The sequence below is a fragment of the Muntiacus reevesi genome, chromosome 12 (genome assembly GCF_963930625.1).
Source record: "Muntiacus reevesi chromosome 12, mMunRee1.1, whole genome shotgun sequence".
Classification (NCBI taxonomy): domain Eukaryota; kingdom Metazoa; phylum Chordata; class Mammalia; order Artiodactyla; family Cervidae; genus Muntiacus; species Muntiacus reevesi.
This window is the reverse complement of record NC_089260.1, coordinates 388,509-406,582: the sequence shown is the minus strand read 5'-3', so window position 1 is coordinate 406,582 and position 18,074 is coordinate 388,509. Positions and strand designations below refer to the sequence as shown.

Genomic DNA, 18,074 nt, shown 5'->3' with positions numbered 1-18,074 from the left:
GGCTGAGAGGAGTGACCCATTTTGACGGAATTATTTGCGGAGCCAGTCTCTCCTTTACCCAGAGTTAGCACTGAATTGAAAATCTGGGCACAAAGGTGCCTCTGTTCAGATTTCATGTATCTCTGAAGACAGAGGAGAATGACAACAAATGAAGTTTCCCCTGTAAGAGAATCTTAGTGTTTCTTTCAGTGGTTTTCAAAGAAGTGAATATAAATATAAAAGAATTTAAATTGATGTAGTTAATTTATACCTGATGAAAATGAATAGGAAAGCTTTCTTCAGGTAAAAATTAATGTTTCAGTATCAACACAGATCGTAGTCTCTGCTGGAAAACAAAAGGTTGTTAAAAATTTTTTTCAAAATTATTATTCAGACTTGGGGTAGACTTACTGTCTCCCCTGGTATTTCTCTGACTACTGAGTTAGAATGAGCAGCTGGGAAAGTTTGCATGAAAATTTTATTCTTAAAAATTATGTTAATTTTTAACTATACATAGATAATTAGATATAGACATTTGGAATGATACTTAAGTTTTATAATTTATATTTAACTGATCTTTTGTAATTTGTAAACTTTTATAATTAGAAGTATTAAATATCCTGTTTCACTGATTTTTAAAGAAAAGGCTTGGGGCTTCCCTGGTGGTCCCGTGGCTGAGATGGGCTCCCGGTGTAGGGGCCCAGGTTTGACCCCTAGTCAGGGAGCTAGATCCCATGTGCCACGACTTAGACCCAGTTTAACCAAATAAAATATTAAGAAAAGAAAAATGAAAAGGTTTAAGAACGCTGAGTGATTTTTAAATAAAAACTGCTCAGTGTGATGCAGAACAGATTCCAAAATAGCAGCATTGTCGTATCACTCCAGGACTGCAGTCACAACTCTGAGTTCCCCACATCGTTTTTAAATTTATAGAACCTGGTGCAAACCTGATTGTTGTTCATTCTGCTGATATTTTTGGACATTTTACACTCTGTTTTTCTTTACTACGTCCTGAGTTATTACTCACTTGTTTTAGGAATAGCATTCTTTTGTGAATTTATTTTAACACTTTAGTCCAATATTTTTCTCCCAGATCTTTATCTGTCACTTGTGCTACCGACTCATCTGTGTAGGGATTATTTTTCACCTAGGTAAATTATTCTGCTCGTAAACCCTGTTAAAACTCATCTATTTTCTCTCTCTATTGCTTGGTCATTAAGGTCAATAGGAAGTCATATCCTGCTTTCCACATTGCCCAGTATTGTAATATAATTGACGGTTTTAATAGGCATTGGTCAGTGATGGTGGTGGTTTAGATGCTAAGTCTTGTCTGACTCTTAAGACCCCGTGGACTGTAGCCCACCAGGCTCCTCTCTGTCGGTGGGATTCTCCAGGCAAGAACACTGGAGTGGGTTGCCCTGCCTTCCTCCAGGGGATCTTCCCAATCCAGGGATCAGACCCAGGTCTCCTGCTTCGCAGGCAGATTCTTACCCATCTAAGCTTCCAGGGAAGCCCGCTTACCTACCTGCCTGTCTGTAAACTTACTGCTGAGTCGTGTGGTGTATGATGGCCAATTCTCCTCCTTGTATAATCTCTGTTTTCCTTGTGGTTGATAATCACCTTATTTTTAATTTGCCCCTTCTTCTGTAGAGGCAGAAATACTTTTATGTTTCTCCAGAGCCTCCAACATTTCTGCCACACACCTGTCATTAAATTTATTGTATATTCAAACACAACAGTTCCTTTTTATTTCTCATAGTTTTTTTTCTGGAGTGTTTCATATTTTACTGTATTTTGAACAAAATATGTCTTAGACTTGCTGACATCTTAGAGACTTCTCTTTCCTCTTCTCTTCTTTTGGAATCTCTTATTTTCTAGACCCCTTGACCTTTTTTTTTTGCGGGAGGGGGGGTGATTACTCCCTTGTTTGATTGGATCATATCTTGCATTAGCTTCCTCAGTAAAAGTTTGTTCTTGGGGCATACTGTTTTCAAGCTCTTACATGTCTGAAAATATCTTTACTAGATTGATAATTCTCTGGACTTCCAGGTTAAAAATTGTTTGCTCTCAGAATTTTGAAGACATTGTCCTCTCATCTGTTTTTTTGGACACTTGATAGGGGGATCCCCAACCAGGGGCTGAACCCACACTCCCTGGCGCGGAGGCACAGAGCCTTAACCGCTGGGCCCCCAGGGAAGTCCCTGCCCCATTGCTTTTGTGTTGCTCTGTTCCTGTTGACAAATCTCATACTAGTCTATTTGAAGTGGTCTGTTTTTAGTTTGCTTTTGCCCCCTTTCAGAACTTTTACCCCCAGAAGCTTTGTTTCTGGAAGCTTCACTCTGAATCTTAATGTGTGTACCCCCGCTTTCCGCTCTTCAATGTACTAAGCTGTGTACTTGATGAGCCACATCAATACAAGATTCACATTTCCTAAGTCTGAAAATTTTTATTATTTCTTTAATACAATTTTCTTTCTCCCAGTTACTTTTTTCTTTCTAAAACTCTTGTTGGTTGTATAGCGACCTTTTTTTGGATAGAATGTCTGCTCTTTTTCCTGTTTCCATATTGTTATCTTTTTGTCCTAGTTTCTAGGGGGTGTCTTGCAGTATTTTTTAATTTTGATCTCTCCTGTGCTTAATTTTCAAAAATATTTTCTTGTTCATTGACTGTTCCTTTATCAGATCATCCTGTACTTGTTTCATGAGTATAGTATCTTTTCTTATTTCTGTGAGAATATTAATTGGTGGTTTGGTGATATAGTCACCAAGTCATGTCTGATTCTTGTGACCCCATGGACTGTAGCCTGCTAGGCTTCTGTGTCCATAGAAGTTTTCAGGCAAGAAAGCTGGAGTGGGTTGCCATTTCCTTCTCCAGAGGATCTTGCCGACCCAGGGATCGAATTCAAGTCTCCCACAGTGCAGGCGTCTGAGCCCCAGAGGCGCCCTCAGGAGAGTGTCGGTCCCAGCAGGCTTTCTTTGCTGCCTGGAATACTTCTGCTGCTGCTGGGCTCCTTTTTTGTTTTTCATGCGTTAGTCTTTCTTTTTCATCCCAGACTTGGTTTTTAGTTTGGAGGGGTCTAATAAATAATACTTGTTTCCCAAATTTGGAGCCAACTGAGAAATAAACTCAAGAAACACTGATGGAGATAAATTCCTGGATTGAAGGATGTGACTTTTTAGAGCTATACCGGGTTTTCTGCTGCATGTACCCAGATCTGAATTTGCTCCCTGAATGACAGCCAGAGCTGGGCAGCCACCGGTCAGGCCTGCTGGGACAGGGCTCTCACCGCAGTTACCGAGGGCGAGCATCCTGAGGATTTGCGCACTCAGGTGGAAGCTGGAAAGGGGAGTCCTGATCAGAACGTGTCTCACTTCTTTCCCAGACCAGCTCAGTGGGTGATGGGAGGGAGCAGGAAGCTGGAAGCATTGCTGAGTCGAACTCCTTACGTGTCTGAACAGGAGACCATGAAATGCAGAGTTCCCTATCCCCTTCACCCCTTTCGCTAAATGTCTGGTGACTTTTTTTCCCCTGTCCTGTTTTAACTGGGAAATTTTATGTGTCACTCTAATATAATTGGTAAGCTTCAAGAGTGGTGGAGTAACTATTCAACATTTTGTTTGTGAGGTCCTATCCTTAATCCACGGTAGTGTCAGTATCTAGCTCTTTTCTCCCGGGGCATTCAGTTTTTCAAAGGGAGAATCCTTTCATCTTTTCAGTGGGGCATCTGTAGCTGCTGTCTTTCTGGCCACCGGGTTGGAAGTCTGACCTTTCGGTATGTAATCTCTTACTTAATCTTGTAGTCTAACCCTCCAGCATCAGTACCACCTTTTTTGTTGTTCGGTCGCTAAGTCGTGTCCGACTCTGCAACTCCATGAACTGCAGCACGCCAGGCTTCCTTGTCCTTCACCATCTCCCGTTCCTGATACGCTGTGATCTGAGACGACTCCTCTTCTGTTTCTACCCCAGAGTGAGAGCAGAGTCACCTGGCTTGAGGGCTGGAGCCTAGGAACATCCATTGTCGGTCTTGTTTCCTCTCGGGCCCTTCCTGTTTCGACTGAGCCTTTCTCTGCTCTGCTGACTCATTTACCACTCCACCATCATCTTATCCTCCAGAATTCGCTGGAAACTGCATCATTTAGTGTTTATTCTTTTGTTGTCCTTTTTTTATTCCTCGGTTGTGATTCTGAGTTTTGAGTAGGAGAGGGAATAGATGGACATGACCAAACCACCACGTTTACCCGAAAGTGTTACAGGTTTTATTTTCACGTAAGCACCAACATAAGGCCATTCTTCATGCTCTGCAGTGTATTTCTGAAAACTTCTGTAAACTTGTTTTGACTGTTGCTCACCTTTTAGTGTTAACAAATTACTTTGTTTATTTCATATAACTGAAAATTCTTCTATTACCTTCAAATGGGACTGAAAGGAAAACAGGCCTACACAGGAATGCTCATTTGCTGGAGAAGTTCATTTGTTTTACTTTTGAAAGTATTTCCCCTAAAAGATAGTAGATGAGCTCAAAGGGTTGAAAATAATAGTTATATTGTTAATCATATTGATTTGTTGTCTTATAGAAAGGAGAAAGTTGGCAAAGCAGCATGAGGTAATTTCTGTGGATGAACTCAAAAGTCTGCTAACACACACAAGGGAACATTTTTTAGATCATTTTGATGCTGTTATTCCAAAAACAAGTCTAATACAGACAGACAAAACCTCCAATATGTTAAATGGTAAGTTTTTTGTTACTTTAAATAGTAGTCCTTTTTTTGTGTGTGACATTTATGAGTTATTATTAAAACTTACAAAATGTAGTGATCAAATCAAAATCTGTTAGATTGTAGTAGTTATATGTATGTGTATATAAGTATCTGTAAATATCAATATGTTATATTTTTCATCATTTAGACATTAGAAATTTTCTGATGACATTTTTTATTAAGCACGTTCTGCTATAATTGTTTTTGAGCAGGAGAAGCACCTTAAGGTGATTCCTCTTAAAATTGTTACTAAGCTGCTAGAATGGACGGGTTTCTATTAAGCTGTGTTTTCATAAGGTGAGAAAAGCCGAACTTAGTAAACTTAATGTAGATAAGACTACATATAATAAGATGCTCCACACTTGCCATTTGTTTTAGCAGGAAGTCACCAAACTTACTGAAGGAGCAGGGAATCATTTCTATATTAGCTTGGCAATTTCTTTCTGTTTTCCTACTTCTGTCCTGGTGATGAATTTGCATAGAGTAAAGCTCTTCAGGATTTAAAAAGGAGGCGTTTAACGCTTGCCTGGCATTTTAAGTGTATAGGATAATTTTTTGTTGTTATTCTGTGAAAATCATTTTTATCCCATGTATTAATAAGAAAATGGCCATAGAATCAAGTTAATAATAATGTCTGTTGTCTGCCATTTCTCCGATGCCGTGAAGGCACACAAGAAATAGAACTGTGGGCGGCCCTTGGCTCTCCTCAGGCTTGCGGTCTAGTTGGAAAACAAAGTGCAGGCCCAGCGGCTCGTGCCCTGTTTAACGGCCAGCCTTTGCAGCTCGACGGCCAGGGCTCAGACCTCAGCTGAGTGTCTTCGGGCAGGTTCTTCAACCTCTCCTGGCCTGTTTCCTCAGTTTCAAATGGGGCTATTGATATTACCCAGTTACTAGGGTAATTATGAGGATTAACTGAGTTGAGTCCTATAAAACACTTAGAATGTGATCATCTCCAAAAAATTGTAACCTGTCATTTATATTGTCATTATCACCATTGTTAATATCTGCGTGCATGCTTAGTCACCAAGTCACTCCCCTGTTGTATATATGAATGTTTGTCTGTACCTTAACATTTAGCCTATGGCATTTACATTTATATAAATTGTATACTCAAATTTAATAATTTATATTGTAATACTTAGGGGAATAATTAATGTTTACTTTTATTTAACATGGCTTGTATTCTTCTATGAACATACCCTGTAATTGTTCAGAACTACTAATGATTTTTTTCTTTATCCATTTTTTGAAAAGCCATGCCAGCATTATTAAGTAGATTATTTCATCATGAAGCTTATTCTCCCATGAAATAGTCAGTATTTCACCACCCTTATTAAGAAGCAGGAACTCCCGTACTTGGACGGTGTTTGGTTGGGGCAGTACAGTATAGGCATTAAAAATATTTTTAACTATTCAAGACTAAATACTTTAAAAGTAAAGGAAAAATGATATGCATTTGGCTTCTGTTTTCATCTGTGATTAATTTTTTCTTTTTAGTTCAAAAATTTCTTACCAAATCATTATCACTTTGTAAGACCCTAAAGTATAAGATGGGTATTTTTGTCAGGGTTGACGGTTAGTCAAACAGCTAATGTCCAGTAATTTTCAGTCAGTTTATTAGAGTAGTGTGTGATAGTTCAAAACAATGTAAAACACCAGATGGTTTTGGAATCCAGTAGTACAGTTAGTGATTTTGTCAGTCTTAAAACAGTTGAGATGTCCTCATAATTAATAATGAGAATGAAAGACGGCCCTCTGTCTTTAATGGGAATTGTGGATTATCAACATTCTCAGTGTTAGTTCATTGTACCATACTGACCAAAAAGATAAGACACTCTTAACATTTAATACTTTATTAGTAGTAAAATAGCATTTAATGTTAGTGATTTACTTGAAAATGAATATGTTAAAGCATCTTACATTAGTATATGTGAGAATTAGTTCTAAAGTAATCTTTACCCTCAAACGTATTAAGTTATTTATGGTATTGTAGTACTTTTGAGAATGAAGTAATCTTTTAAAAATATAAATTTTTCAGGATATTGGTGCTAATTCACTTTCTAATATGGAGATCACATATTATATCCCATATATTCTCCACAGAGTTGTCTCTTTTTCGTTTAGAACTAATTTCACAAAAATACCAAAGTTATACTTTCATTCCCTATGAGTCTTTGCAGTGCTAATTCCTCTTCTGAATTCTAACCCATAACGTTTATTATGAGGAGAATGTAAAATAAAGCTCAGTACTAATTTTTTTTTATCATTTCCAAAAAACTTTTCTATGCCATTTTGCATAGTTCAGGTCATCAGAAATATCCTTAATAAATGCCTGGTTTAAGTATTGTACAGTTAATCCAAGTGGTTTTTATGTGTGTATCTACATGTACACATTTTTATGTAGCAGAATTCAGTATGTTAATACTTCAGGACCCACATGTATCCCTTCTCTTCAGAAAGCCATTCACTGCAGCCTCCTTCCTGCCCAGTGGAGACCAGTCCTCTGCAGTGGCCTGAGAGGCATGTCCTTCAAAATTTGGAAACTTTTGAAAAAGCTAAACAAAAACTGAGGTAACATTTAAACAGCTTGTTATTTTGTATGACCTTTATTTTTTCTTAATCCTTAAACTGTTTATGAGATAGCAATTTATGGTTTTATTGTAAAAGGTATATATGCTTACTGTAGATAGATAGATCGAGATAGACTGTTGCAGAGTAAGGTGTCCAGGAGATGCTGTCTTCCTTGCATATTCTGCTTGTCCTTTCCGGGTGTACATAATCACAGGTGACACTTTAGTGTGTGACTCTTCAGACCATCTTCCAGAGAAGTACAAAAGCATATGAACATGAAAGAAAAATTAAAAAAAAAAACAGGAGTGTGTGTGTGTGTGTGTGTGTAGTCACTCAGTCGTGTCCGACTCTTTTGACCCCATGGACTGGGCCCACCACGCTTCTCTGTCCATGGAGTTCTCCAGGCAAGAATACTGAAGTGGGTTGCCATTTCCTTCTCCATAGGATGTGTAAAACAAAGTAAAAGCACTCTTCCTGCGAGCCATTTTGAAATGTTCCTGTTTTATGTTTTATGTTTGTGTGTACTGACCGTCTCTAAGAGGCAGATTTGTGTTTGCTTTGATTTTGGTTTAGTGCACAGCAGGCATGCGGTACATCATTGTTGAGTGGTAGAAGAGTGGAATAAAGGAAAGGAATTTGACTCTGTTGCATTGCCCTCCCAAGTAGTGCAAATCACATTCTTATTTTTAGCTCCTCTGCTGACCTGGAATGCGAAGTCAAGTGGGCCTTAGAAAGCATCACTACGAACAAAGCTAGCGGATGTGATGGAATTCCAGTTGAGCTATTTCAAATCCTGAAAGATGATGCTGTTAAAGTGCTACACTCAATATGCCAGCAAATTTGGAAAACTCAGCAGTGGCCACAGGACTGGAAAAGGTCAGTTTTCATTCCAATCCCTAAGAAAGGCAATCCCAAAGGACGCTCAAACTATTGCACAATTGCACTCATCTCACAGGCTAGCAAAGTAATGCTCAAAATTCTCCAAGCCAGGCTCCAGAACTGAGAACTTCTAGATGTTCAATCTGGTTTTACAAAAGGCAGAGGAACCAGAGATCAAACTGCCAACATCCGCTGGATCATTGAAAAAGCAAGAGAGTTCCAGAAAAACATCTATTTCTGCTTTATTGACTACGCCAAAACCTTCAACTGTGTGGACCACAATAAACTGGAAAATCCTGAAAGAGATGGGAATACCAGACCACCTGACCCGCCTCTTGAGAAACCTCTATGCAGGTCATGAAGCAACAGTTAGAACTGGACATGAAACAACAGACTGGTTCGAAATAGAAAAAGGAGTACGTCAAGGCTGTAAATTGTCACTCTGCTGATTTAACTTATATGCAGAGTACATCACGAGAAACACTGGTCTGGAGGAAGCACAAGCTGGAATCAAGATTGCCGGGAGAAATATCAATAACCTCAGATATGCAGATGACACCACCCTTATGGCAGAGAGTGAAGAGGAACTAAAAAGCCTCTTGATGAAAGAGGAGAGTGAAACAGTTGGCTTAAAGCTCAACATTCAGAAAACTAAGATGGCATCTCGTCCCATCACCTCATGGGAAATAGATGGGGAGACAGTGGAAACAGTGTCAGACTTTATTTTTGTTTTTTGGGGCTCCAAAATCACTGCAGATGGTGACTGCAGCCATGAAATTAAAAGACGCTTACTCCTTGGAAGGAAAGTTATGACCAACCTAGATAGCATATTTAGAAGCAGAGATGTTACTTTGCCAACAAAGGTCGTCTGATCAAGGCTATGGTTTTTCCAGTGGTCATGTATGGATATGAGAGTTGGACTGTGAGGAAAGCTGAGCGCTGAAGAATGGATGCTTTTGAACTGTGGTGTTGGAGAAGACTCTTGAGAGTCCCTTGCACTGCAAGGAGATCCCACCAGTCCATCCTAAAGGAGATCAGTCCTGGGTGTTCATTGGAAGGGCTGATGCTGAAGCTGAAACTTCAGTACTTTGGCCACCTTATGGAAAGAGTTGACTCATTGGAAAAGACCCTGATGCTGGGAGGGATTGGGGGCAGGAGGAGAAGGGGACAACAGAGGAGGAGATGGCTGGATGGCATCACCGACTCGGTGGGCAAGAGTTTGAGTAAACTCTGGGAGTTGGTATTGGACAGGGAGGCCTGGCGTGCTGCGATTCATGGGGTCGCAAAGAGTCGGACACAACTGAGCAACTGAACTGAACTGCTGAGAACATTTATCACTTCAGGTCTGTCTAGTCAGGCTATGGTTTTTCCAGTGGTCATGAATGATTGTGAGAGTTGGACTATAAATCTGAGCACTGAAAAATTGATGTTTTTGAACTGTGGTGTTAGAGAAGACTCTTGAGAGTCCCTTGGACTGCAAGGAGATCTAATCAGTTCTTCCTAAAGGAGATCAGTCTTGGGTGTTCGTTGGAAGCACTGATGCTGAAGCTGAAACTCCAGTACTTTGGCCACCTCATGCAAAGAGCTGACTCATTGGAAAAGTCCCTGATGCTGGGAAAGATTGAGGGCAGGAGGAGAAGGGGATGATGAAGGATGAGGTGGTTGGATGGCATCACTGACTCAATGGATGTGGGTTTGGGTGGACTCCGGGAGCTGGTGACGGACAGGGAGGCCTGGTGTGCGGCAGTTCATGGGGTCGCAAAGAGTCAGACACAACTGAGCGACTGAACTGATAACATTTATTCATAGAGATCAGCAGATATTTACTGGGCAGCAGCTGTGTGTTAGGCTTACCTCTTAGAGCTTGCCTTTTAAGGGGGAGGGACAGTCAACAGAAAACAATAAGCAGACAAGTCAATCCAAGACCTGAAACCCATCTGTGTGTAACGAATGAAGCAGCGGGCCTGAGGCAGAGTGGTTTTATTTGTTGGGGTGGGAGGGTCGGGTCGGGGAGGGCACCCTGAGAAGTTGTGCTGGAGCAGAGACCCCGTGGGTGAATGAGTGAAGCGCGTGCAGTCACGTCGGCCCTCACAGGCATTCACACGGTCTTTGAATCATAAGTGCATTGGTAAGCTTTTCATGGATTTTCTGTCAGAGTGATGTGATCTGATTTTGTAAATTAACTTACTTTTTCCTGGTGAATAGATTGTGGGAGGAAAGTATTAGGAACAGACGGATCACTTAGGTGGCTTTTTCTGTACGCTGAGAGGTAACTTTGACTTCTAACTAGAGTAGTAGTGGAGAACAAGTCTGGAGAATATTTTGGTGCTAAGCTAGGAAAAAAAAGAAACTTCCTGTTTTTTTCCTGCCCCTCTTCTCAGAGAAGAGAGAGAGAGAGAGAGGCATCCAAGACAATTCAGGTTTCCGGCTTGAACAGCAAGTGGGTGGTGTTCTCATGGTTTGGGGAAGATGGGTAAGTTGAAACAAGGGTGGATTGGGGGAGAAAGATCGATAATTCTGCTTTAGGGATGCTATATTTGACCTATGGATTGTGCATGTGGGCGTATTAGGAGGAGAAATCTGGGAATCTGGTTGGAGTTACCATTAAAAGGGTTTCTTTAATATATGCTAGTAGATGAGATCACATGGTGAGGCTGTATAGAAAAAGACAGGAAGCTTAAGACTATTCCCTGGGGGTCTGTAACATTTACAGGTCAGGAGGAAAATGACACTTTGGAAAGAAGATGGAGAAAAGGAGAGAGCTTGGATTTCTTGCCCATCGATTTTAGATTGTATATTTTCACTTCCCATTGTGAAGACGGAGAAAAGGACACCCCTGCTTCTCTTCACCTTTTATCTTCCTCCTTCCTCTGCACCTTATGTTATTTTGCAATAGATAATTTTTTTTCCTTGAAGTCATTTTTCTCCCACTTTTCTGACTTGCTGCTCTCATTTGGACTGACCCTATCTACCTGCACAGCTGTTGTCCTGGTATTTCTTTTGATTGCATTTCTAGATTAGATTAGACCTGTATTTTCTTGGATCTCAAACCTTAATGAGAAGTCTAATGTGACATGGATTTTTGTTCCTTAATAGGTGTTTTATTCTGTCTCTGAAACTTCTAGAATTTTCTGTTTCCTTAATGTTCTGAAATTACACGAGGCCATCATGGTGTGCAGTGTTTTGGTCTTGAGGCTTTTCCCTTTTTATCAGCTCTTGGAAATATTCTTCTATTATTTCTTTGATAGTATTTGTCCTTCTTTCTTCCTTATTTGTGATTATCTGTTTTACCTAATTCTAGATGCCTCAGATTGGTTTTTCAATTTAAATTTAATTGTTCTTTCCATAGTCCATCTCTTCGGGCTTTCTGGGGGGCTCGGTGGTAAAGAGTCGGCCAGCCAGTGCGGGAGACGCCGGCTCAGTGCCTGGTCTGGGGCGATCCTGCGCGCTGCAGGGCGCTGTGTGCCGCGGCCGCCGAGCCTGTGCTTTAGAGCCTGTAAGCGGCAGCCCTCGCGCCTGCCTGCGACCACTGCTGCGCCTGGGAGCCCTGGATTCCGTGCTCCACACGGGAAGAGACACCGCTGCGAGAAGCTGGCGCCTTGCAGCTAGGAAATAGCCCCTGTTCTCTGCAACTATAGAGAAAGTCCATGCAGCAGCAAGGACCCAGCACAGTGAGAAAAACAAATAAAGCTTTTGAAGAATGATTCCATAAAAAAATAATAGTAGTCCATCTTTTCATCTTCTCTGCTCTGCCTTCTGGTATATTTCCTTGACCTTTACTTTCATCTTTTCCAGTAAATTTTTGGCAGCCATTTAAAAAATTTCTAATAATTCTTTTTTGTTATCTACCCTTTTTTCATGCAACCTATTCTTATTAATAATAAGAATTGAGAAGATACTCTAAGGATATTAACTTATTAATTGGAATTTTCTTTTAACTGTCTTACCTGTTCTTTAAATGATCCCATTATCCTTTAGATCTGTTTCATTTGGTCCTCTGTTTCTCTCTTCTGTGTAGTTCTTTAGTATCTGGTGGCCCTTGATTGTTCACAGCTGAGAGTTTATTCCTGGACTGTTTTATGTTTTTAGTTGCATACATTTCTCTCTGTATGTGTGGTTCTGTACCCTGCCTGCTGTCACCTGAATTTTTCCTGGGAGAAGGGAGGTAAAGGGCACCTGGGGGAGGCAGCTTGGGTACTTTTCCCATTGCTTAAATAAAGGGCTCTATTCTGGGGGCTTCGCCGCTGACGGCAGGACAGGCACCCAGTTCTGTATCTTCAGAGAGCAGCTTTTCTCTTGGAGGTAGAAGCATGAGTCTAAGATGTGGTGTGGGAAGGTGTTCTAGCAGAGTTCTGAAAATATATCACCTCTTGGCTGCCCGTTGCCACTCTGAGCTCCAGTTTAGAGTCTGCCTGTGGTTTCATGGAAGAAGAGGACATAGTCTACCTTCTCTATAGGTTTCTTTCTAATTCTTGTGGAGGAGTATTCTAGTTTATTACTGAAATTCATTGAATCCTTTGGTCCACTCCTGTTCCTTCTACTTTTTTGAGCCCTGTTATAAACTTAGTGCCCAGTACTTCAGCATTGTGATTTTTTTTTTTTTTTTAAGTTTCAACAAATGTATTTTATTTTTTTTTTTTTTTTTTTTTTTTTTTTTTTTTTTTTTTTTACAAATGTATTTTAAATACAACATGTTTTACAGGAGTCCACAAGCTTTTCATTTCTAAAAAAAAAAACGATGTAATTTTTAGGGTTCAAAAATTCTATTCTTCAAAAGAAATGACCAAGTAAGCGTTTTTTCTATAGCTTCAAACTTTATACACTCAACTATTTGACTGTTCCATGCCACCCCAGACAAACTTGACCTGACTGAACTACTACTAACTTCCCCAAAAGAAAGTTAAAAAAGAAGTTTGTAGTAAATGCAGACCTCTAATACAATGTCTAATACAATATCTAACACAAAAGAAGCTTTAAAAAGATCATTTCTTTCCTCATTTTTATAAGCTAGGAGTGAATTTCCCATAAAAGCAAAAAACAAACAAAAAAATCATTTACAAAGCATAACACTGGGGGTTCCTTTTTTACTCAAGATGTTTCACTACTCAAAAATGACAATTACATCTTTAAGAATATAATAAAAGGGGTGGAAAAATAGCAATACAATTGACAAAGTGTAGATGCTAAACAAACCAAGGATTTTTTAAGGATTCTTTTTGAGGAGTAGGAAGGATTAGAAGCTTGGGGAAATCCAGAATTTAAAAAAGAGAAAAAGATGTCCTTAACTGCAACCGCTCTGCTTATTAATAGCGTCTTGGGCTGTAGGATCGAGATCTTGATCGTGATCTGTATCGACTGTAATAAGGAGAAGGTGATCTTCTTCTGTACCGGTAATCATAGTCTTCGTATCTGTCGTACCCACGATCATACCCTCGATCATAGTAAGAATCTCGACGTCTGCCACCTCCTCCACCTCCATCTCCGGCGCCGCCGCCGCCACCGCCACCACCGCCACCACTGTGAGTTCGTCTGCCCATGTATATGCCTGGTGTTGGTGTGTGTGCTCTCTTGGTGATAGAATAATCCACCCGAATTCTTCTACCATCCAGTTCCATTCCATTTGCCCTTTCCATAGCCTCCTTTGAGTCATCTATTCTCTCGAAATAAACAAAAGCAAATCCTCGTGACCGTCCAGTTCGCTGGTCATAAACCACATTGACACCACTCAGCGGTCCATATCGAGAAAATACTTCGCGAAGATCTCTCTCTGTTGTGTACAGACTGAGGCCAAACCCTCCTAGACAAGAATTGGGATCAGGATTCGCCCTGCTGCCTGTACGTCTTCTCTGGTTAGACCCTGGAGAATGACTTCGGCTCCTTCGACACTGGTATTCTGGTGTGTATGACCCACTCCGAGACTGTCTCCTATGAGAGTGAGAATGGGATCTGGATCGAGGGTAACGTCTCTGAGAATGCCTCCTTGACCTCGACCTGGATTTTGATCTTGATCGAGAATGGGATTCAGAGTGTTTGGAAACCCTTGATGGACTCCGAGATCCTGACCTGCTCTCCGATTTTGCACGAGCAGGCGTTCCCGTTGGAGATTTTGACTGAGAGCGAGACTCTTTTCATCAGCCTTCTTTTATCTTGATTTATCTTCCACATTCTTGGAAAAAACTCTTCAATTTCTTCACGAGCATTAACTCTGCCCTCGAAGTTGTTCTCTACATCACTCACGTCGGCCAGGCGCTCCCCAGAACTAAATAGGAGAGCAGTCTCGGCTTGAGGGCCGGTGGCCTCATCAACCCGCTGACCGGACCGTGGGGAGGAGGGAAGTTCGGCAGCAGCGGCCGCTCCACCCCACTCCCACGCGGTCCAGGCTCCGGCAAAACGGCGCCGGCCTGAGTTTTGTTTTTTTGAGTGGAGAGGTTAATGTGTATGTTTGATGCATCATCTTGAACCAGAAGAAATTTGTTTTAAGTGTTTAGTTTAAGTGTAGCTCAAATATCACCTTTCTCTTAAGACTTCTATAAGTGCTGCAGTTAAAAGACTGTTATTACTTCTTTCATGAAATTTATTTTATTGTGCCTTTTCTGTCTCATTCTACTCTCATTTCCTCCTTTCTTCTACTTTGAGTCATACCTGTACACAGTCATGAACAGCGATTGGGGGTCTATAAATTATGAACAATGAACTTTTTTTTAGTACCTCACAGTGATAATTGCAGAGTAAATGCTCGGTACATATTTGTGGACACTTCAGAATTCTTGACTGGGAACCAAAGTGACATAGTTTCGTAATTTGTTTTATGTTAGATTCAACTGAAGAATAAAAGACCGTTACAGAGTGACATTCAGAAATTATAAGAATTCAGTTTCATTTATTTATTTGGCTGTGAGTGAAAGTTGCCCAGTTGTGTCTGACTCTTTGTGGCCCCATGGGCTGTACAGTCCCTGGATTTTCCAGGCGAGAATCCTGGAGTGGGTAGCCTTTCCCTTCTCCAGGGGATCCCAGCCTTCCCCTTTCCCCAGGGGATCGCAGCCCAGGGATCGCAGCCCAGGGCTCACACCCGGGCCTCCCGCGCCGCGGGCAGTCTTCCCCAGCTGAGCCGCGGGCAGCCCTTGTGATCGTGTTGGGTCTCAGTGGCCGGGCGCCGGCTCTCCGTTTGGTGCATGGGCTTCTCAAGGCTTGTCAGGCAGGCGAGGCTTGCTGCTCCGCGGCATGTGGATCTTAGCTCCCTGACCAGGGATGGAACTTGTCTGCCCGGTGTTGGAAGGCAGATTCTCAGCGACTGGACCACCGGGGAGGGGCCAAGCATTTGGTTCAGGAAGCTCAGGCACCTGTTACGTGACTTTGGTGACTCATCTGTAAGATGGAGATAAGGAGCCCAGGTCTACTTCAAAGTTGTGAACATTTAGTGAGATAATGTATGAAAGCTTACTTTGTAAGCTTGGAAACACAAGCAAGTGTTGTCAGTGTTTCCTGTTTCGTTTTTCACCCAGGATATATCTGGTTGGTAAACTTTATCACAAACTGGGCTTTTAAATTTTTCTGACATTTTTATGTTCTGGATTCTATGTAAATGCAAAGTATGCATTTCCCCATTGCAACTGGCCTATCAAATGATTGAGAGTAATATTGATTAAGATTTTGTGAGTCACTGTTAGAGAATAGCTATGTAGAAATTAAATTCAGCTCATCGTGTAGTTCTTGCCCTCCTGGAGTATAGCGTTTTGAGTGTTTTCTTGTTTGACTGTTTTTATTAGATATATATTTTCAATTTAAAAATAAAGGGAATGAGAAGAAGAAAGAGACCCTGTTGTCATGTATAGAAATATGTCTTAAGGCCATAATGTCAACATTTTACTTGTACAATTATCAGTAAAAATGCTTGAGTGATTAATCAGAAAATAGTTGAATTAATATAAAGTCAGGAAATTAATGTTCTGTGCAGGTATTGAAAGATTTAATTTTGCTTTGGTGACAGAGTAATAGTATGATTTGTAACTCAGTGCTTGAGAAAACCTGTAGCATTCTCTGAAACTATTTTCTTCTTTCCAGTTTTTAAAAACTGTGGGCTTTTTGGGTTCATAGAGTGATAGAGTAGAATTAGTACCTAATTGAGAGTCAGGCTTGTTCTGATTCTGTCATTTTAAAAGTCTTGGCACCGTGGGTCTGTAAGGCACTATTGGGTGGTAAGAGTAGTGATCATTTTTTAGGCTTGGTATGATATGGACTTTACAAAGCTCTTATTTTCAGGTGTTAATTTCATTTTGGGATAAGACCTGTCCTGTCTTTTTCAAGGGGATTTGTGAGGGTTAAGAATATATTGTATGCACTTTGAAAAGTATGAAATCCTGTGTCTATTTCAGGTATAATAATAATTTAGTATTTATTCATAATGTCATAATCATGGCTAGCAGAGACCTTGGAGAAATATCTGATTACTCTCTCATTTCATGGTTGTGCTGTACATAATCTTTCAAGTTTATAGAACATTGGAACATTTGGTCTCTGCCTTCGGAATTTACAATATTGTGGGGCTTTGGAACATACAAGAGAGTTTAGATTTAAATTTTATAGAATTGATGACTTCACACTAATAATGATAGTGTGATAGCATGATAATGATTACATTCATCAATCATGTCAAATATAAAGAATATAATTATGTTTATTTTAGTTAAGTAGTAACATTGTTTTGACATGATAAGTGCAAGTTTTCCTGTGACCTACATACAGATTTTTGAAAATATGCTTTGATTCTAAATGATTTGTAAAGCTTTTACTTTTTTCTTTCTTAAATGTGTAGATCTTCAGTTTTGTGTGTGTGTATATTTTTCTGGTTTCTGCTCATAGCAGCTTTTCCTGACCATTCTCCATGAGAATTCTAATCTGCTTTTAATAAATCTACATAATTTTTTTTTTTCTCAGAACTGGTTCATTACCTCGTTCATCTGAACAATTGCTGGGCCACAAAGAGGGTCCACGGGATTCAGTCACATTATTGGATGCTAAAGAATTACTTAAATTCTTTACTTCAGACGGGTTACCAATTGGAGATCTTCAGCCTTTACAGATTCAAAAAGGGTAAGTTATAAACTTATAACCTCCAATTAATTTTTTAAGGAATCATTTTAAAAGCACATTGCCTCCTCTCCAGTTATGTGTTAGATCTAACATCCAATTAGAAGTTCTGTGCCACTTTGGCAAAATCTACAAGTTTGAGCCCTGTGTTTATCAGTTGTCTTAATTCTCACAGTTTACCTTAGCCTTATTTTCTACTGTTTTATGGTACTGAGTATAAAGGAAACAGGAATAATAAAAACCACCTTAACATATTTCTTATAGAAGTGAGCTTCTACTTTGTAGACAGGTGGCAATACTTTTTCAGAAAAATTATAATTTGACTTGCAAAAATTCTTTAAAATTCTCTTTTCTATCAGTTTCTAGTTTTGATTTTACTACTCCTTACTCGTGCCATTGTCAGTTATGCCTTAATAGTAGCGAAAGAACAGCCTTTCACCTGAGAAGAATGGGAAAGTGTAGTAAAAATATATACCAAGTAAACTACACCAAGTAAAACTCACTGTCAGCTTGAATAGTTTACAACTAATTTGAGTTCCAAGACAGCTTCCAGTAAGTTGCTAGTTAATAAATTCTGGGTGTTACTGAAGTTAACTTAATTACAGGCAAAATCATGATATCAAATACTTGTAAGATTTGAATACTTTGTTCACTACCCCAATTTCTTTTTGTTAATCCATTTTTTTGAGAATCTTCCAAAGGACCTTGAAAATTATAGAACATTTTGATTACTTTTTCAAAGCTTGTTTTGGCAAGTACTGAATTTAAGGGTTGATTTTGGAAAGAATTTATCATGTGCGT

At 40.0% G+C, this 18,074-nt stretch overlaps 2 protein-coding genes across 2 annotated transcripts in view; one reads left to right on the top strand and one right to left on the bottom strand.

Moving 5' to 3' along the window:
• Positions 1-18,074, top strand: part of MTBP (MDM2 binding protein) — a 75,084-nt gene that overhangs the window by 36,846 nt on the left and 20,164 nt on the right. The window contains exons 14-16 of the mRNA XM_065903193.1: positions 4,554-4,709; positions 7,193-7,307; positions 17,121-17,276. Coding sequence (XP_065759265.1) covers positions 4,554-4,709; positions 7,193-7,307; positions 17,121-17,276 — 427 coding nt within the window. The remainder of the gene's footprint in view (positions 1-4,553; positions 4,710-7,192; positions 7,308-17,120; positions 17,277-18,074) is intronic.
• Positions 13,490-15,504, bottom strand: LOC136145180 (transformer-2 protein homolog alpha-like). The gene is made up of 3 exons (XM_065903439.1): positions 15,256-15,504; positions 14,381-14,495; positions 13,490-14,310 (listed from the first exon to the last, which is right to left on the bottom strand). The coding sequence occupies exons 1-3, from the start codon at positions 15,502-15,504 to the stop codon at positions 13,490-13,492; spliced, it is 1,185 nt and encodes a 394-aa protein (XP_065759511.1).

Coding starts and splice junctions, on each gene's coding strand:
- LOC136145180 (XM_065903439.1), bottom strand. CDS start 15,504: ATGCTTGGCCCCTCCCCGGTGGTCCAGTCGCTGAGAATCTGCCTTCCA. Junction 14,496..15,255: donor CCGCGGCGCGGGAGGCCCGG/GTGTGAGCCCTG, acceptor CGGTCCGGTCAG/CGGGTTGATGAGGCCACCGG. Junction 14,311..14,380: donor CGAGGGCAGAGTTAATGCTC/GTGAAGAAATTG, acceptor GCTGATGAAAAG/AGTCTCGCTCTCAGTCAAAA.